Source organism: Podarcis muralis, chromosome 2, assembly GCF_964188315.1.
Source record: "Podarcis muralis chromosome 2, rPodMur119.hap1.1, whole genome shotgun sequence".
NCBI lineage: Eukaryota > Metazoa > Chordata > Lepidosauria > Squamata > Lacertidae > Podarcis > Podarcis muralis.
The window spans coordinates 29,905,642-29,926,956 of NC_135656.1; the positions used below are offsets into that span (position 1 = coordinate 29,905,642).

A 21,315-nucleotide genomic window follows, 5' to 3' on the forward strand; every position below is an offset into this window, starting at 1 on the left:
TGCGTGTCCTGAAGAGGGAACATGTGTTATGCTCTTTTGGAGTACGTAGTTATAATAATGCGGATGCTTGGATACTCATTCCTATTAGCAAGCGATGAGCTTCTTCCTCATTGACGACCTGTGACAAATTACTTTTTTTGCGGGGGGGGGGGGGAGAGCACCAATCCTGTAATTAAACCCTGTACAAGCATTGAGAATGTTCGCAAGTTTTTAGTCTGCCTCCTCGCGTGCGTGTGTGCACTTGCTACTTGTTGCTGCCAGTTTGGGAAGTAGTGTGCAAAAGGAACAATTGGTCTTACCCAGGCTTCCTCAACCTCGACCCTCCAGATGTTTTTGGCCTACAACTGGCATGATCCCTAGCTAGCAGGACCAGTGGTCAAGGATGATGGGAACTGTAGTCTCAAAACATCTGGGGGGTCGAGGTTGAGGAAGCCTGGACTTACCTGAAGCATAGATTTGGTGGATAAGAAAGGGTACATCACTTTGCCACCTTTACGCAGCTCTCCTGAAGCCCTGGGAGAGGCGCTGGGAGAAAGGCTTTGCAGGTGCTGCCAATCAACAGTGCCTGCAAAGCGCCTTTGGGCCAAGCCCTGTCCTTTACTGTCCCACATCTGGCATTCTACTGTATATGTCACATAACAACTGTTTCAGAGCTGGTAGGCACGCTTGGTGGAATGGGCCTGATGATAGTCAAATTTGGGCAGCAGGCTGGAGGTTCACACTGGATAGTATACAGGTGTGCTTGCAGAACTAGCATATTTTTTTCTACAACGAAAAGCTGTTTCAGCCACACATTTTGTACCCCAAATGGATGACAAGGTAGAAAATACACAGTGTGTGTGTTTGTGAAGGGTGTTCACATACAGTATAGAACTCTGAACCAACACTTTAGCAAATAAGAAAATACCCCTAGCTGAGTGCCTATAGCAGGGGTCAGGAAACTTTTTCAGCAGGGGGCCGGTCCACTGTCCCTCAGACCTTGTGGGGGGCCGGACTATATTTTGGGGGGGGGGGCGGGGAAAATGAACAAATTCCTATGCCCCACAAATAACCCAAATATGCATTTTAAATAAAAGGACACATTCTACTCGTGTAAAAACACGCTGATTCTCTGATGGTCCGCGGGCCGGATTTAGAAAGCGATTTGGCCAGATCCGGCCCCTGGGCCTTAGTTTGCCTACCCATGGCCTATACAGTGGTACCTCGGGTTAAGTACTTAATTCGTTCCGGAGGTCCGTACTTAACCTGAAACTGTTCTTAACCTGAAGACCACTTTAGCTAATGGGGCCTCCTGCTGCCGCCACGCCGCTGGAGCCCAATTTCTGTTCTCATCCTGAAGCAAAGTTCTTAACCTGAAGCACTATTTCTGGGTTAGCGGAGTCTGTAACCTGAAGCGTATGTAACCTGAAGCATATGTAACCTGAGGTACCACTGTAGTGTTAAAGTTGGTGGAAGGCACCCTGCACCACTTGGCCCTCAATCCACTAGTATCCCCTAAACTATGCAGCTGCTCCTTCAGAGGGAGGGTAACCTCCTAATCTATCTGGTCTAGGGAACTACCGACTATCCGTGCCTCAAGTCTCGTTTGGATTAAGCTTGTTTATTGTCCCTCTTGCTGAGGCAAGACATTGTTCTAGCACATTCCCTACCACACCTGCAATCAAATAATTTCTGGAAGTGGTTTTGGTAAACCCCTCTACAGTTGGGTGTAAGTGGGGAAATGCTTTCAGTTCTGGTGTTCTGTTTTAAGTTGGAACACTGTAGAGAAGATAATCTGGAGATGGGGAAATGGGGCCCTGGATAGCATGATCCGTTCCTTTAAATTGTTTTTATAAAAGAAGCAGCACAATCTGTTTAGCTTCTCCAAACCTAAATACCCTCTTAGGATACAATATAGGGGAAAAATAAACTCAACCAAGGGAAGCAAAACAAAAATAAATACCTGTGTATTAAAAACGAGGAAGAACACTTTTTATAGTGTGACTTGCTGATATTGCAGCCTGATGGTAGTCCATTTTAAGTATCCTGATCAGCAGAAAAATTACGGGACCCAAATTCTGCAACTCTCCTTTAGTGTATTAAGGGTTTATAACATAGATCAGGAACCTGTCGGCCTTCAGCTGCTGCTGGATTCCAACTCACCTCATCCCTATTGCCCATGCTGGCTGTTGAAATCCATCAACACTAGGAGGGCACCACACTAGCTGCCTATGCCATAGATTAATGACAGATTTTCTGTCCTCAGTAACCTTAGTCTACAGACAGTAAACTGATCCTTAACAGCCTGCTGTTCCAGAACGGAAAGAAAAGTAAGAGCAAAAATAAAAAAAATCAAGACTGACATGCTTCTATTTATTTATTGCCACAATGACCATCTTTGCTCTTTCATGTTTAACTATCCACTAAATGATAAGCAACAATTGTTCCAAACCATTCTCAGAAACATTTTTATTTGTGAAATATCCAATATGTAAAAGTTTCAGTCTTCGTTTCCCCGCCCCCTGCTACTATACTGTTGGGGTTCCCAGCCTATGGTTTAGGCTTTGGATGAGCAACTTCAATGCCGGCTTGTGCTGAGGATGCTCCTGCCCGATTTGATGGAGGATGATGTGAACGCTGTGAAGTCGCTCCTCCAGCTTCTGCCTTTCGATGCGGACCATTAACTCAGCGCGGCAAACTGGGTGGTAGCGTCCTTCCTTCACTGACCGCAGGTGCTTCAGGCGCCCCTGGTTGGCCACAATATCTGCAAGGTTCTTAGAAAAGCAACATCCAATACGTTATAAGAAACAAAAGTCTACAGGCAAGGCAACAGTGAACAGGTGCTTGAGGTTGGGAAGAACTGCTTCCCAAAAATCTGTTCCTTCTGACTATCAGAGACCTAGTCTTTAATAGACAAGGTCCCCAAGTGCGGGGGACAGTGAAACAACATAGTGGGCACTGCAAGGGAGTTCCAAAAGTGAATGCTTGCATTATTATACCTGCACAGGGCTAATGTATTTTGGTGGACAGAATGTTGGGTTTAAATGCAATAAGCCCTGCTTCAACTCCCTGGCCAGTCATGTAGCTCGAAGATGGCCTTGGAGTGTGAGTTAGCCTAAGCTAACCCATAGGTTGTTGTAAGAGTAAAGGAAAATGCACTTTGTACACTATAAGTCAGGGGTCAGCAAACTTTTCAGAAGAAGCTGGGAAATGTGCTACAGAGAAGCCCTGTTCTGCTCACCTGCCGTTTCTTCTCCTGCAGATGATCCACCTCTGTCTCAAGCTTATTAAATTCCATGTTCAAGTGGGAGATGTTGTTCTGCTTCTCCTGAAGTGCAGTAGCGAGGCTCACCTGGGAATTCTCAAGTTCAAAGATGGTTTTGTTGCACTCCTCAGCATTCTAAAGGGAGAGAAGCAGAGGGGGAAACACTCTATGCCTTTCAGTGCCAACCCACATGCCAGATAGTCTTGTAAGAGACTATCTTGGGGTAGCATCATGCATTACATTTTTATTAAACGGTGGCTATTCTAACGTAGGAAAATGCATGTACACTGTCACAAGAAGCTTTGATACATGGGTGCAGACTGGATAGCTGATGAGAATCCATAAGTCTTGCAGCAGGGTAAAATCTCATGCCGTGCTTAATAGGTAATGGCACACATAAACATGGAATGGAGGAAATGTCTCATATTTCAAGCTCTTCCTTCCCTTAGCATACAAAAGCATCTGGCCAGCAGGAATCTGGGGGACCTTCTATTGACAGTCTCTTAATGGGATCTGTCCAATTGTGTTGCTGTTCTAGTTCATTGCATTTTAAACCATATTTTGAAAAGGTTCTTTGAACTGCAGAATAAAAAGCTCTAATATTTTCTTTCTAGATAGGTCCTTTTTAGGCTTGGAGCTGGCAACTTCAGGAAGGCATTTAGCAGTCTCTGGTGGCTTTCATACTAGTTCTTTTGCCATCCTCTGTTCACTCACTTTTTATTGAGAATAAAGATGATGCATCCTGGAACTGATTAAGGGTTTAGAAGCTACTCATCGGTAATGCTGCTGCCATACTGAACAGGAAGCAATAAGAAGGCAGAAGCACAAGGGGGAGTTTCTAATTAAAGCTGCAGGAGGGTTTTGTTTGTTTTTGCTGAACAGGACTTACATCTGAGTATACACTAAAGAAAGATATTTGTCATGGGCACTGGTGGATAATACAGTATTATACTGTGTGGTGTTTCAGTTCAACTTCCAGCTGATTACAGGAAAGCAACCCTTGCTAGGAGACCCTAGTGTGGAATAAACATATATTTCAAACTGCCTGCTGTGGACCAGGAAGGTTGTTAAATCAGATTTTGTTCCGAGATTCTGCACTTGTAGGGCAGGCAAACTTGAGGGTCTTGCTATTTTCTATTCTGCTCTCTTTATATCAACTTAGTAAGAATTGACGTTTCCTGTTCTGTCTAGCATTTCATTTCAGAAGGTTAATTATTTGTGAAAGGCAGGAACAAGGCAAAGTTTATACAACATTTGAAGTGCTGATATAAGACAGTATTTAGTTTGCTGCCAGGGCAACTAATAATACAGAATAACTTAGGGATTTGGTTGTTTCAATAAAGCAATCTGTGAGATTCAGTATATGTACAGTATATGTTAGAGTCTACAGCTGAGACTATTAATAAGCTATATAATACCATCTTCCTACTGTTTTTAATGAAGAGCTGCAGCTTTTAACGTGGGCAGAGATGGGAGAATGTGATCAAGTAAGATTAGCTAGTGCTGCTATCCTTTGCAAGTGGGCTGAAGATGCTACATCTCAAGTCTTTTGGATTTGGGAAGATCCTGGCTGCTTCTCTGTAGAGTTGCTGTTCCTACCTAAGCCTAATTCCTCATGAATAGGAGCCCAACATTATCTCATATTATGTTCAGGGGCCCACTAGAGCAATGGCAGGCCATGGTAGCAGCCATGCAGAGGGATGTTTGGAGATGTTTGTCTAATGTCCAAGGGACATTAGAAGGCTGGGACCTCTTTAATAAGACACTAACTTCTATGCTAGGAAGTCTGGAAGTAGAACACTAAATAACTAGGAAAAGGACCCAGGATAAGGTGGAAACTGCACCAGCTCTTTTTGCTATTTTGGAGACACACTGTACAAAAATGAGCTGGTTAGATAAGAGTCCGATTTTTTAATATATTTTTGAGCAGTTTCCTAGTAGCCTATAAAGCAAAAAAATAAAAATAAAAAGTGATTAGGCTATCCCTTCTACATGGCTTTACTGAGCTATTGCCATCTGTCTTTATTTCCTGACCTTCTGGGTCTCTTTGATCTTTTTCTTTAGCTCCAGCTTCTTGTAATGGAAATCGCCCTTGGTGAACACTTTGCTACTCATTTTCTTCTGCGCCTCTCCACGAATCACAATGGACTCTCGGCGGGCAACCGCTGCCTCCATATCTCGCATGAGCTTCTCCTGTTGCTTCATCAGCTGCTGGTACCTTACCTACGATGCAGGATAGAGAGAGAGTCAAACCTACTGGATACACCTCAAAGTCACACATGAGGCAGATGCCACTCTTCTATGCCTTGCATTTTAGCTATCAGACAGGGGACAGCGAACACATGAGCATCAACAGTCCTAAGGTTTGTACAACATAGGCTGCATACACACCACACACTTAAAGCACAGAATTTCCCCCAAAGTCCGAGGAACTGGAGCACAGTGTTGATTTGTGCATTCGGCAAAAGGCTTTAGAATGGTTACAGTTTTCAAAGAATCTCAGCTATTGGCTGCAGAATGCCATGAGATAGGAGCTAGGGAACAACACTCCAATATGAAATGCAGTGGATCACAGTGCCTCTGTTATCCAAGGGCTATCTGTTTTCTGCCAGTCCTTGGAAGAAGGCAAGGTTGGCAGCTAGAATGAAATTCATTAAACACACCTGAAAAAAACCCCCATTGATCTGCTTATCAATTATCCCAATCGCAGGATCCGTGTTTCTCCTGCCAGAAACTGGTTATCCTCGTTACAAGTTTTGGATCTGTCTGGCACAAAAAGTCACCAGGCCCCCACATATATATTATATGTGCAACTTTCCTTCTTGCATTGTCTTCCATCATAATAGATACATCAGCAGAAGAGGAAAGGATCACCAGAAGTCTACTGTGTAGGCAGGAGGTAATGTTGTTTAGGCTGAAATACTCTCTGCCTTAGTGCCTTAGACTAGGCTTCCACCAGTTTGCTGAGGTTTCTGATGCTTTTGCCAGGCTAGGTGATGAGCAGATTTGTCTACCCAACCCTTTCTATGTCACCTGCATCCTGTGGATCTCTGACTTCATGGCTTGGATCTCACCCTGCCCGGTCTCTGAATCCACTGCTGCACGCATCTCTTTGGCCAGCTGTATTTTCTTCTCCCATTGCATCATCTGACATCTAAAAGGAGAAAAGGTGAGGGGGATGGAAAGGTTTTATACAGAGCACTAAAGCAGTTATTTTGGCTCTGATCTGTATCTGTTTCCAAGGTAATATATATTAGTTACAAAAAGGTCACAGAGTTATACTACTGATCTCACTAGCCAAGAGGAGCCTGGAGCCTCAAGCAAACTGCACACCGTACAAAACTCACTATCACAGCAGGCATGCTTTTGGGGTAAGTTGGGTGCAGAGAGATGTTGGTAGGAGAGATTGCATTTTCCAGGCAACTAAATTACTATTGTCTGTGTAACGTGAACTCACAACATAAGTGCTACAGGTGGATATGTGGATCTCACACAAATACTGAGAGGAGTAGAATCGTTGCTTTAAAAAAGAAATCATCTAGAAGACCCTGGACAGCACAGTAGCAATTGTGGTGAACAAACCAATTATTCCAGGCATGAAAGCTGCTGTCTGTTCAGCTCTGAGGCTGTGAGAAAAGGAAATCTGATTTACGGTACTTGTGGCTATTCTGTGACTGGTCCTTCCAAAAGAGAGGAAATGCAACCATAAGGAAGCATGTATATTTTACCAGCTGTACTGCATAAGCGTTCAAGTTCCATATTACACAAAAGGACTCACTCTGCCTCGAGTAGGCTGTTGAGGAGCCTCTCTTTCTCTTCTTGAAGTCGGTCCAGCTTCTCTTGCATCTCAATTGATTCTCTCTCTGCTACCTAGAGCCAGAGAGACACTGTTTATGCCTTTTATCCACTTGGGAATAAACTGGGCCAATAAAAAGGATAGCTTTATTTTTTTGTGTGCCAGGCAAATAAGTCCCTGACTAAATGTGCATTCGAGCCCCCTTTCCCCCAATTTAATTCTTAGGTACACTGTACAATTTATATTGCTCCACCACTCCCACAAAAGGCATTCAGGCTACTTGCCCCTTTCTATAGGTTCAGCAAAACAGAGCAAGAGCATCTCAGACAATGTATGAGGAAACGCATCAAGAAGACAGGCAATACCTTGAGAGCGCGCACAAACTCATTCTCCATGATAGTATTGCCTTGTTGCAACCCTTCAGAATTCTCGCTGTTCTTATTGATCAATAGATGCAGTTTCACCAAGTCGTTAGTCATGTTCTTCATGTGACGCTCAGTGTCCTTCATCTCATTTTTCTCCTGCTGGATTTCATCTGCAGGGGAACAGTGGAGAGATAACAATGCTCTAAAATATGGGATGTGTAATTATAGTCCACTGGTGAAAATGCCATGGAGAACATGTGTGTGCATAAACTTTATGAAATATGCCATAAATATTGCTGCCCAAATATAGAAACCTGTTGATGTTGCTAAATCTGTGATGCACTGTGATACCAGTGATTTTATTGGCACCTTTATATCCCTTTATATGTCTTGTTCACTATGGCCAGTGAACTGCTTGTTTACTATGGCCAGCAGGGACATGAGAGTCTATAACTTTACAAGTCCCTTTCTTGGTAGGTGGAAGGTTGGTAATAGAGTTTTAAGGGCAAAATGTCCTTTAAAAGTCCCCTGTGAATTTCTGCCATCTGAGAATCCCAAATTCTCTCAGAAAGGAAATTCAAACCTGATGGGCTCAAAAACGCAATTCTGCATTCAGAAGAATCTTCTGACTTCATGGGATTGATTACAGATTGCTGTGAAGTACAATTTTTTTTTTTTTTTTTTAGATTTGGCAGCAGCAGTTATGTGAGAGTTTGACAACAAATCACTCAAAGCGATCTAAGTAAAAAAAAGTACCTTTCTTTCGCTCTATAAGACACACCTAGTTTTAGAGGGGGAGAACAAGAAAAAAAAATCTCTCTCTCTCTGCGCAGAGCATTTTCAGCAAAACGGGAGGAGAAATGGAAGGAGCTCCGCTTCTCCTCCCACTTCACTGAAGGGGTGCTGCGCAGCTCTCCCTCTCTGTGCAGTGCCTCTCCAGCGAAGCGAAGTCAGAACAGCAAGAGGGATCGCTGTGCAGCGAAAGCAGCGATCCCTCTTGCTGTTCTGGCTTCTGGGATAGCTGCACAGCCTGCATTCGCTCCATAAGATGCACACACATTTCCCCTTACTTTTTAGGAGGGGAAAAGTCCATCTTATAGAGTGAAAAATACAGTAATTCGAGCAACACGTGACCTTCCTGGAAAAGTATGCAATTACCAAATGCTTTGAGACCCTAGGGTAGCTAGCCAGTCACCTAAATGACTATCTCACATTTGCAGGTGCTTGAAAAGGTCTTCACTGATGCCGCTGAAAGAGAGTGACATGTCTCTCTACCTTTCCCCCCATTAGTTCTGCCTTTGGCAATCACTGACTAGCAATCACAAACAGAATTATCCCACTTTAAACAGACCATCTTTAAACAGACTTCAAAACCATCCAGTCAAAGCTGTGGGGAAAGATCTTATTAACAACTCCTTAAGAGGAGGACCTGCACTTACTCTCTATGCGAACTTTCTTTTGCTCCTTAATTGTGATTTCTTTCTTTAACATATCCAAGGATGCCAGCTGCTGTTCCCGCACCTCGGTAAGCTTCACTAATTCCCTCTGGCTGTTCAGCCAGTGTTTCTGTAGCTTCACCACCTCCACATCATTGTCCTCAATCTGTTTGGAGAGCTTCTTGATTTCAATTTCCAGCGGGCCCAACTCTTGTCCCTGGAATCAGGATCACATGAATGTTGGGGTGAGGGGTGTTGCGGCAGGTTGCTTTCGCAGGGCTAACATGCCACTTCAGCTGCTTATACATATCACAGCAATGTTGGAAACATATGACTTGGCGGCTAATGCTTCTAAGTGCACAGAATCTTTTTCTGAGACTGTATCAGCTCAAATAATGAGTTGTGAACGGCATCTGGGAGTGCTGAATCTGTGCTGAAAATATCAAATTCTGGTAGCCGAATGAATTATTCTCATTAGCCCCAAGTCAAATTTATTTTATTTACTCCAGTTGCGACGTTCAATCATTTTAGCATGCCAAACATCAATTACTTGGGAGCAAAATAGTTATGAGGAGCACAGTACTGAAATAAAAATAGGAATATAGGTAAGATAAAAAGTAAAGGACCCCTGGACGGTTAAGTCCAGTCAAAGGCAAATATGGGGTGTGGTGCTCATCTCGCTTTTCAGGCCGAGCAAGCCGGCGTTTGTCTGCAGAAAGCTTTTGGGGTCCTGTGGCCAGCATGACTAAACCACTTCTGGCTCAACAGGACACAGTGATGGAAGCCAGAGCGCACGGAAACGCCGTTTACCTTCCCTCCGCAGTGGTACCTATTTATCTACTTGCACTGGTATGCTTTTGAACTGCTAGGTTGGCTGAAGTTGGGACGGAGCAATGGGGAGCTCACCCCGTTGCGGGGATATGAACCGCCGACTTTCTGATCAGCAAGCCCAAGAGGCTCAGTGGTTTAGACCACAGTGCCACCCGCGTCCCTGGATACATACACTGTTTGATGCTGTCTCTGCTTTCAAACTTTTCAGCAGAGAGTGAGCAACATCCAGAGTCCCACATGTGCAGAGGTTTCTCATGTTTTACTCTGAACTGAAATGCTTAATGCAAACATAGGTGCTATAGGGGCACAAGGAACAGCAAAACAGAACAAACAAATACTAAGGAAGATCTTGGTTGGGGTAAGGGAGGAACTAAACTGAGGAGTGACCAGCAGGTGGGAGATAGATAACTGTAAGAGCTGGCTAAGAGGTTCCTTGCCTCTCTCAGGCGGACAGAGAGGGAGCTTCACACAACAATTGGTGGATGCCTCCTTCATCCCATCCAGAGGAATAAGTTAATGCTGTCTGATCAATGAAAACAAACATTCTCAGCAATCTGAGAAGAACTAGGAAAAACAGGGGGGAAAGGAAAACATTTTTATGCAGTGCTCCATAATTCCACTTACATAGTTTTCTGATCAGCCTGCTAAATATCTTGTGGTTAATGTCACATGAAAAAGGGGCCTTAACAATGCAAGGAACTTGTGCAGGATTATCTACATGTCATCACTACCTCATTATTAATGTTGGTGTTTAATAGAGGGGCAATTCACTAACCCACATTGCTCAATTCTAGGCCATGAAAAATAACAAGACATGCATAACAACAAGGATGGTGGGACCTTAGATGACCAGGTGGTTTACCCACTTAAGCAATTTCTCATTCTAAATTTTTCATTACCCACGTTCTGTGCCTTTAGACCCTATATACAAAACACAAAGTAATAGCACAATGACACCTATGATTAAAGTGGTAGACTAGGACAGGAAAGACCTGGATTCAAATTCCCACTCAGCCACAAAACATGCTGGGTGACCATAGACCATTCATTACATCTCAGCCTAGCCTACTTCACAGGGCTGTTGTGAGGATAAAATTATTGGGGTCGGGGCAAACTCCATGTGCACTGTCTTGAGGTCCTTGGAAGAAAGTTTGGATATTATAAATTATTATTGTAATATTAATAATAACATTATGGGAGTATATTGTATTTAAAAATGGGGTATCAGAGTTTTTAGGGGGCTAACCAGGTTGGGGGAGCTGGGATAGCAGGCTTGTTGGGTTTGGAATGTTTTATGTAGATTTTTCAATTTCGTTGTTCTGTATGGGACAATGACAATAAAGATTATTGTATCGTATTTTGAAATGGCAAAGATCAGAATCCAGAGACTTTGCATAACTAGCTCTGATCTTTGAGCAGACCTTTGGATTTGCATATCTAGAGCAGCAGTCCACCATGCCACAGATTGGGGAAAAGATTGTGAAACTTCTCAACTGCAGTCCATGTTGCAGTACAGAGACGTACAGAAAATGCATAAAAGGCACCATATCCCCTCAAGCGTCACAAGTCCTTGGGTGCTTATAAAGAGGCTCTTTGTACTGAGCTAAAGAATCCCATGGCACCGTGGAGAAAAACTGGTTTTCCTGTGGCATGAGTACAGCAAGCTAGTTCACCAGCTGCATGCAGTCGATCTAGAATTACTGGATGTGCAGAGCTAATACCTTTCTCACTTCAGAGCAATGTATGGTTTAGATTCAGCCTCTCATTATCACTGTGAGAGGGGGCACTGGAAACTTTTGCACGTTCTGATCAGCAGACAAGACTGATAAAAGATCACATACCATATGTTTTATGCTATTACACTATTAACGATGAAGTAGCTCCTCTAGGTTTTTCTTATTAGAAATGTTGGCTTAGTTTAAGGATATAACAGGTCCCCTTGTGCGCCGGAGTTTTATTCTCATACCATTTCCCCTTTGGAAGTCCTCACTAATCCCCAAACCGCTTTTACAATCCCTGCTACTTTAAAGAGTGGCCTGTGGTGCAGGACAAAGAGTGGCTGAAGACATAACAGCCTAATAAATCTTGGAGTGAATGGCAGCCAATATTTTTGAAACCTAATGCCAGAAATGAGATGTCATATTCCAGTGAGGAGGCTCAGATTTCAAACTGTGAAAGTCACAAGGCACATACCCCCAGCTGAGATAAGATCATTTCCAATTTCTTGTTGTACAGGTTGATGAGCCCCTGTTTGCGCCCAATCAGGAGGATTCGCTTCGCAATTTCAATCTCACTATGGTTGATTTGTTCGTTCAAATAGTCCATTTCCTTGTCCACTTCAGAGAGTTTCTTTTCAAGCATATTCAGCTTGCATTGGGTGTTTGTTAGATCCAGTGCAGTTTGGGCCATGTCGTTTTCTGCATTAGCAATCACCATATCCTATAGGTAAGCAAGGGCAGAAAAGGAAGGGGAAATTGATTCAATATTATCAGCAAACCTCTGATACTGACATAGAAAGTCTAGTTCTAGAGTAAGTTGGCTAAAGGATGATAGATTTCAGTGCTGGTCTGCTGCTTAGCATGAATCTGCCTGTGAGTCTCATTACCATCAGTTGTCAAATGAGCTCAAGTGCTTGCACAAACAGCACCCTTCACTGGGCAGACTCCCAACAGGGCACAGGTGGATTTCCACTTGCACAATGGGATTTGACCTTCCTCTCCTTCCTGCTGCAAAACTCCACATCCCTCCAAAATCCATTCCACAAGGTCCCCCAGTATTCTGGAGCAAATGTTGAGGATGCAAGGGACTTCAGCAGAGAGGAGAGGGAGACAAAGTCCCACTGTACAAGTAGAATCCCATTCTGCTCATGCACAGTACTGGGTATAACCCTGTCTACTACTCTCACTGATGTCTTCTCAATTGTTTGGGAGTGTGTGCTAGACCTTTTTTCTTAATGCACTGCAGTAGCCAATATTTTACTTACTTATAAAACATATGCTGTTATTTTTTTCTACAGAAGCACAGCAGTGACTTTCAAATATGAAGGAGGCTACACTAATAAAAAATCTCCAGCAACAGATAACAAGCAAAATTATTAATCAAGTGTACATAAAACAGAAGGAAAGACAGTTGGCCAAAACAGTTAGAATTCCTAGCCATACTTAATCAGTATTAAAAGTTCAGGCAAATGTGAATTAAGTACAACTGAGATGCTTTGATGGTAGAAGTTAGAGGATAACATTTTATATCTTAGGAAAAGGCTTGAAACTTCTATTGCCATTTAATAGAAACTCAAGGAAAGCTTGTGAATTTTCCAAAGCCTAATAATTTATTTCACAAATGAACCACTACTGCCAAGAGTAAATGACAAAAGATGGATCAATCCATGCAGGTATTTTTTCATTGAAATGTGTATTACTTACTACTACTTACTACCGCACCAGGTTTTCAGTATTCCACCCGGCCCTAACTGCAGCTGGACCCAACCTGAGGTCTTCTCTACCCAGGGCCGTCAAAGACGGACATTGTAGAGCTAGCAGCCACTAGCAGTTGGAAGGTAGGTTGTGGGAACTATGGACTAGCATCTCAAATGCTCTCCTCATAAACAACTCCAGCAACTAACATGCACACAGTTTCTTAAAGCTTCATCAGGTCCTAACAGAAACTGCAGCATTTGCAAAGTTTCTTTCATTGCATAGAAACTACAGAGGTGTGTATCTCTCTGCCATGATCAGAATACTGGGTGTGGCTTTTTTAAAATGGAAGATTTAGCAATTAGCTTTAGTTAAAAATGCACAGATGGAATAAGCTAGAAAAACAGGCTATGGCTACACAACTCATAATGCAAGAACCAAAAAGATTAGATTCAAACATCATGCCTTCTCCTCTCTCCACCACACACCCATTTACTTGTATTATAGCTTCTGGTGGGTTTTAACTGTAAGAAATGTGAGAGCTAAACTAGGGAATGTTTATGCTAAAGAAACAGTATCATACTGAGCTAAAGTTCCTGACGCATTCCCAATACAGGCTGTTCATGAATCTCCAAGTCCAGCTTTGCATCATTTGCCAATGATTCTTGGTTACTGGGCCCAGACCAGTTCTTAAGAGGAATAAATTCTTGCACAGTTTATATCTGCCTCCATAACTAGGTTGTGCAAGAACTGTCACACAAGAAGGCAGCAATGTTATTCCAGTTGTGTTTTCTTTGCATGAATCATCCTTTATCTACAGCCTCATTAGTTAGATTGCCTTGAACGTCAGATAAACATGCCATCAGTTGGAGGTGAATTGCAGATGGGATAGTTTTCACTGCATAATAAACACTTATTACGCCTATAAGTGCGCTTTATGCGTAATATTTTAAAAAGCGTAATCACGGGAAATCTGCACATCTCCATCCTTCATTAAGAAAGGAAAGAGGTGTGCTTGAAGTTTGGCACCATTTCCTTGTAACGCTGGGTCCTTGTGGTCTGATGGTTCAAACGCACAGCAGGCATCGTTTGAAAACATTGCAAATATAAAAAAGGGGGAGGAAATCCTGTGCTCTCCATGGAACCTTCAGTGCTGTACATACCAAAGCCATCAATCTGTTCTGCAGCTTGATGCCCAGCTGCAAAAAGTATTTCGCTGCTTTGTTGGACATCAGCTGATCTTGCAGCTTGCCCACAATCTCATTCTCCAGTTCTTGCTTGTTTTGGGAACCTTTCTCTAGCTCTCGGCGAATGAGAACCAATTCATTTGTGCGAGCAGCTCGATCCTGGAAAAGAAAGAGATGGGAATGTTAAACACACACACGCACACGATTGTGAACAGAGCATAGGTTTTTGTGACTTACTAGAGTAAATCAGGTAGCAATGCCTGGCCCCATGATCTCACCACATTGGCCCGATTGAGGGCTTGCTCTGTTTCTTGAAGGGTACGGGTGTAGGTCCCAAATTCCACTTTCATGGCATCCTGTTTGGCCACGCTCTGGGCTATCAGCTTCCTGCTTGTGTTGGCATCGTTCTCTGACCGGTTCAAGATAGCAGCCAGCAGCTCATTCCTTTCCTCCTCCTTGATGATGGACTTCTTGTAAACTTCAATCTCAATCTCTAGAGACTTCAGCTTGTGCCTGGAATCTCTGCAGGAGCAGAAAAAGAAATATCCAAGGGTAAATAGTGACATCAGTGCCTGCTGCCAAATGAACTGTGAGAGAAATAAGAGAGGATTGCAATGGCTCATTCAATCTCAGTGGTCACCTGTCTTCCTTACTTTCAAGTATGGACCTTTCCAGATGATTTCAAGATAAAAAAGGCAGGTGTTACTTTCTTTGTTGTTGGAAATACAGACAAAAGTAATCCAACAAGAGCATGGTGGTGTGGGTTTGAGCCCTACGTTGGGCAAAAAGATTCCTCCAATGATCCTCCTGGTCCCTTCCAACCATCCTATGATTCTAACATCTGGAGGGTACCCTGTTGGCTGCCCCTCATTCAGATGGTTTTCCTAACCTATCAGTAGCAAACTGCAGTGCATTATTGCTAGGAAATGTGATTCCTCCTCCCGCCCACCCCAAAAAGTCAGTGCTATTATCACTAATAATAATCACCATGTGGAAATCAGCTGCAAAAATGTCACAAATCCTCAAAAACTACAAACTCCGAAGCCATTTAGATACAAAAGTTGCAAATTGCAGTAAACGTATGAAGCATGCCATTGGCTCCCACTTAATGTATCTGTGAGAAACCAATGTCTCACACTGTGCTTCTCTTAGCATGTTAGAGAAGCTGGATAATCATAGAATCATAGAGTTGGAATAGACCACAAGGGCCATCGAGTCCAACCCCCTGCCAAGCAGGAAACACCATCAGAGCACTCCTGACATATGGTTGTCAAGCCTCTGCTTAAAGACCTCCAAAGAAGGAGACTCCACCACATTCCTTGGCAGCAAATTCCACTGTCGAACAGCTCTTACTGCCAAAGCTTAATTTTTCAGCTTTGGCAAGGTCCAGATCCTAGATAAAGAAAGGAACCAAGTAACTAACTGCCCAGCCTAGATGCATGAAGTTTCAAGATAGAGCTGGATCCAAACATAAAATGTTAAGGTAGGAACAGGAGGATAAACAAATTCTCTTTCCCCCCTTAGGCAGAGATTAAGAGGAAAGCAGACAGCTGCCAACAACTCTCTTGTCAGCAGATCTCCAAGAAGATCAGATGGAGAGGCAGAACGTGGGAATCTGTTTACAGACCAGGGAAATACGTTCACAGTTTTTAGTGACTGGCACACATTTGAGCAAAGAGATAAAGCAAGAATGAACATTTCCTTTTGGAATAGTTGCCATTCTAGGTAAGTTCTGAGTGCCATTGGGAATTATGGTGATCTCCATCTAACCCAAAGGCAACAATAGCCAAGTGTTGTTGTTGTTTTAGAAATACTATCCACCCAAAGAATCTCTGCTTCTTCACTGCGGTTACCTTAGAGCTTCCTGCATAGCAGCGTAGGCCTCATCACGGCGCTTCATTGCAGTCAAACTGACAGTCCATTGATGCAGAAGCTGCTTTTTCTCCAGGTGAATAGCTTGTATTTCTATACTTGCCTGCAAAGACACTGTGGTGAAATACTACAACACTGTGCAGACAAATGGGAATCAAATCCTATTTCTGCTAATCACCACCTCCTCCTTTTGTACACAGCCCAATACCAATGTTATAAATTCTGACCCTTAACTCTCATCTCCTTGGTTCTTTTTTTCTTCATGTCAGAAGAAGCTGAACTGAAAACTGAGCGTACAAAAAATGAGTTGGAAATTGGAAACTTGTATGAAAAGTTTGGAGGACTTAAAAAGGTCTATGGAACCCTAAATTGCAGTGTTGACTAGTGCTATCTGGAGGAGACTGAGAGGCAAATGACACATTACACACAACCTGTAGGGGAAAGGCTAAGTGCCTCCAATCACCTGCCCTGTAATTCTTCCACTCAAAATTATATCCTCCCAAAACTGTTCTTTTAATCATGCAGTTTATATACCCTGAGTTATCTTCATAATATAGACAGAAGAAGATAACACACACAATTTTAATAAGCCATAATAAAGTGGTCAATGCCATCTCAAAACACTAAACATAAAAGAGGTCCATTTTGTACAATAAAGAAAACCCATGGGGAACACCAAATGATTTATTCATAACTCAAGGAATTTGATCTTTCCTGAATGATTGCTGCTGAGGAGATGAGTTCTTAACTTGCCCAAAACTGTGGATCGATTCTTTTAAAAATGGCTAAAAGGTCTTCCTTTACATGGATTGTAACCTGTAGTTTGCTCCAGAGTATTATGAGTTAATGTATCTGTCTATGTATCAAATACTTCCACATAGATACATAAATGTTTAAACATGATAATGGAAAGGTAGGGTATAAATGTTCAGTTTCTGTTAATTGGTTCTCGTGGGAAACTTGCAGATTCTAGCTTCGCACAATTAACTCAGGCTGGTGTCAATTTACTCTTGGCAGAAAGCCCAGGTCTGCTTGACCTAGAAACTACTCACTCTGATTGGTTAACGACCAGCACTCAACTCTGTTATCAAGGGTTTGCTAGCTCAGTTTGAAGTGAGGTGTTGTTAGGAGTAGAAGTGCTGTGTATGGTTATGAGAGAGAGAGAGAGAAAGAGAGGGTTTTTTTTGCTTTGTTTTTGTATGCAGAAACTCTGCTGGTTTTATTTTCTCCTTTTAATAAATCCTGTAAATAGTTCTTCTGAGTCTAGCTGACTAGTCATTACTGCCGCAACTAGCTTCTTCGCTGTGCAGGAAAACTCTGCTACGTTTGGGCTAAAGCCAGTAGAGCTATGCCTGACACTCCAAAGTTCCATGAGGTTATGGGCATTGTGCTGCCAGCCTGAGTTGCGGTGGTGTCAGCATCAACGGCGTTGGTTCCAGTAGTTCCAGAAGTTGTTGTTCTCTGGCTGGTTCCTGACCGTGGTGAGCTGGTGACGCAGCGGACACAAGGACAACAGCTGCAGCGTGTGAGTGCTGGGTGCTGTGGTTCCTGTTTTCTCTCTCGGTGGTCGTGAGTAGCTGGTTCCGGGTTCCAGGGACATCGCTCTCAAGATGGCCTCACAACCAGTTCAGATGGCTTTTGAGCGTCTGAATGACTCCAATTACTTGCTGTGGTCGGAACGCATGCAGGCAGTGCTGCAGAGGGATCGTCTCTGGCAAGTGGTGAGTAAGTTTCCTGCAAAGCCTGATGATGAAGACCTCGATAAAGACCAAAGAGCAAGGGCCACAATTGTCTTGGGGCTGGAAGATTCCCAGTTGCCGTATGTGAGGGGAATCAAGACAGCTAGAGATGTGTGGCAAGCACTTAAAGAACTCCATGTGCGTGAGACAGCGGTTTCCAAGCTGTTCATTCGCAAGGCATTGTACAAGGCAATGTTACAGCCTGGGGTTACAATGCAGGAACACCTACACAGTTTACAGTTAAAGTTTACTGCGCTACAGGAAAGAGACTGTGCGTTAGACCAGCAGGAGAAGGTGGCTATTATTTTGAGTTCTCTCCCGGAAAGCTGGGATAATTTAGTTTTGTCTCTAGAAGGCATGCAGGAGCATGATTTATCAGTCAGTTACGTTACTGGGCGTTTGATTGAAGAATGGCAGAAGAGGCAAGAAAGGTCGTTGGCTGCAGAGGCTTCTACAGGTGGGCGGTTTGGAAGGAGTTCTCATGCCGTGCCAGAGGTGAAGCAAAAGCAGCGTACCGGTGAGGAGTCAGCGTTTGCTGTTAGGCGTTGTTTCCGATGTGGGTCTTCAGCGCATCTAAAACGACAATGTCCGGAGTTGGTCAAGTCTCAGTTGCCGGTGCAGGAGCAGAGACGAGATCAGCAGCAGCAGCAGCAGCGTAAAAAGAAATTCTTCAAACGAAAACAGTCGGCTCAGCTGGTGACCGGCGAGGTCAAGATTGCTGATGAGAAACAAGCGGTCTGGGTGGTCGATTCAGGAGCATCTCGCCACATCGTAAATACAGATGAATTGTTTGTTTCCAAGAACTCAGCACAGCGCAGCCAGGTGGCTCTAGCAGACGGAAGTACTTCCGAAGTGATTTCGGGGGGTGCAGTTTTTGTTCCTTGTCTTCGTGAATGTCTGCAAAATGTACTGTGTGTGCCTTCATTAAGGAGCAATCTGATGTCTGTAGATTGTTTGCTAAAAGCTGGGTTTAAAGTGTATTTTGAAGGAGACAGTTGCATTATTAAGAAGGCTGGTGAGATTTTAGGCACTGCTAAGTCAGAGGGAGGCTTGTTTTGGCTTAAAGCAGGATCTCAAGTTGCAGCAGTAGTCAGTAAATCTCAGCCTGCAGTGAATAACAAAGCTATACATGACAACTGTGTGCACTTATTGCATAGGAAAATGGGGCATGCTTGCTGGAAAAGTGTACTAAAAATGTCTGAATTGGCTGATGGGGGTAATTTAAAGAGTTGTAACAAGTACCTTGATTGTAATGTGTGTAAAAAGGTTAAAACCCACAGAGTCTCTTACCCCAGAAGCGACAGAGTTAGTGAGTCACCGCTACAGCTGGTTCACATGGACGTAATTGGTCCATTTGCTGTAAGCAGGGGTGGATCGCGTTTTTCACTAACAATTGTGGATGACGCCACACGTTATTCTTGGGTTTTTCCCATGAAGAATAAGGGTGACGTGTTCACTAAGTTTAAAGGCTGGGTGGCATCTGTGGAAAGATTTCTGTCCATTAAACTCAAAAGGATTCAGACGGACAGAGGTGGCGAATTTATGTCAAATGCTTTTAAAGACTGGTTACAAAAGCGTGGCATTGGGCATAGAAAAACGAACGTTTTTTCCCCAGAGGAGAATGGCGTTGCAGAGCGGAAAAACAGATCTTTACAAGATATGATGTTTGCCATGCTTGACGATGCTGATTTGCCCATGTCTTATTGGGGGGAGAGCATGCTCACCGCGTGTTATCTCCAAAACAGGCTCTTTCATCAAACAATAGGTACAACCCCGTACTTTAAATTGTTTCAGAAAAAACCCAAAATTGACCATTTGCATGTGTTTGGATCAAAAGCCTGGGTATTAATTCCAAAACAAATGAGGAAGAAGGGAGATCCTAAGACCAAACAGTTAGTGTTTGTGGGTTACCAGGAGCTGGGAAAAGGTTTCCGTTTTGCTGAAGGGACAAATGGCATTGTGATCTCCAGGAATGCCAGTTTTTGTGAACATAGTGGCTGGGAGAGACTACATGCCAACACTGAGGTTTGGTTTGAACCTTCCCAGGAGCTTCATGACTCTGAAGGTAAACACAGGGAGTCAGAGTCTGAGGGGGAGGAAAGTTCAGATAAGAGCTCTCAAGAAAGTGGAGTTAGCCAAAGACCAGTTGCTAAGCAACAAAAGAGAGGTCGTAGTTCTGAGGAGGAAAGTGGGTCAGAAGAAAAATTTTCTCCCAGAAGATCTAAAAGACAAAACAAAGGAGTGCCTCCGGTGCGTTTTTCCCCAGATACTGCAAATGTGTTTAGTGTGATTGCAGAACCCAAGAGTTTTCAGGAGGTGTTAAAGTTACCAAAAGAGGAGGCAGAGCTCTGGAAACAGGCAATGGAGGAAGAGATGTCCTCTCTGAATGAGCACAAGGTTTTTACACCAGTAGCAGCGCCTGAGGGGGCAAAGATTGTAGGCTGCAGGTGGGTGTACAAACTTAAACCTCTGGTGACAGGAGAGTACAAATACAAAGCTCGTTTAGTGGCTCAAGGATACTCTCAGAGGCCTGGAAAAGATTATGACTAGACTTTTTCCCCTACTGCTAAGGGGGACAGTGTAAGGCTGATTCTAACGCTTGGAGCAAAGAGAAAACTCCTGTTAAACCATTTTGACATTCAGACTGCATATTTACATGCATCAATATCAGAAGACCTGTATCTAGCCGAACCGCCTGGTTATGAGACAGGTTCCAATAGAGTGTTAAAATTAAACAAAGCTCTATACGGTCTCAAACAGGCTGCAAGATCTTGGAACAAATGTTTCCATGAGGCCTTAGTGTCATTTGGTTTCAAGCAGAGTACAGCTGACAATTGTGTTTATGTACGTGGTACAGGCAGTGATCAAGAGTTTTGTCTGATTTATGTAGATGATGTTTTGTATGCCTGCAAAACAGATAAACAAACTAAAAGGTTTGCCAAGCAATTGTCTAGTAAGTTCAAAGTGAAAGACTTAGGCCCGGTTAGGACATATCTAGGGTTGGAAGTGTGCTGGGCCCAAGATGGCAGCTGCTTAATTAGTCAGCAGAACAAAGTTAAACAACTACTGACTTCATACAGGATGCAGGATTGCAAAGGGGCAGTGGTGCCTATGGATCCAGGTTTCATAAAAACACTTCATATAGATGAGGGTCCTGAATTTGAACATCCTGATGTATATCACTCTATAATTGGAAGTTTATTGTATATAGCACAGTGGTCCAGACCTGATATTAGCTATGCAGTAGGCATATTAAGTAGATTGGTCTCAAAACCCACACTAAATGCCTGGAAAGGGGTAAAACAAGTTCTGAGGTACCTGAAACAGACAATTGGCTATATGTTACAATTAAATTCTTCAGAGGATGAAATGTTGAGTTGCTACTGTGATAGTGACTGGGGAAATTTGCCGGATAGAAAATCTGTCACAGGA

At 43.3% G+C, this 21,315-nt stretch overlaps 2 protein-coding genes across 2 annotated transcripts in view; one reads left to right on the forward strand and one right to left on the reverse strand.

Moving 5' to 3' along the window:
* Positions 1–21,315, forward strand: part of TBC1D16 (TBC1 domain family member 16) — a 138,328-nt gene that overhangs the window by 45,702 nt on the left and 71,311 nt on the right. The gene's annotated exons all lie outside the window — the stretch shown is intronic.
* The window catches only part of CCDC40 (coiled-coil domain 40 molecular ruler complex subunit), a 29,838-nt gene continuing 10,956 nt past the window's right edge, over positions 2,434–21,315 (reverse strand). Inside the window, exons 11-21 of the mRNA XM_028714900.2 lie at positions 16,126–16,247; positions 14,551–14,794; positions 14,249–14,431; positions 11,866–12,111; positions 8,845–9,058; positions 7,406–7,575; positions 7,023–7,114; positions 6,278–6,398; positions 5,279–5,467; positions 3,221–3,379; positions 2,434–2,753 (exon numbers count right to left, since the gene is read on the reverse strand). Coding sequence (XP_028570733.2) covers positions 2,508–2,753; positions 3,221–3,379; positions 5,279–5,467; positions 6,278–6,398; positions 7,023–7,114; positions 7,406–7,575; positions 8,845–9,058; positions 11,866–12,111; positions 14,249–14,431; positions 14,551–14,794; positions 16,126–16,247 — 1,986 coding nt within the window. The 3' untranslated portion in view covers positions 2,434–2,507. The remainder of the gene's footprint in view (positions 2,754–3,220; positions 3,380–5,278; positions 5,468–6,277; positions 6,399–7,022; positions 7,115–7,405; positions 7,576–8,844; positions 9,059–11,865; positions 12,112–14,248; positions 14,432–14,550; positions 14,795–16,125; positions 16,248–21,315) is intronic.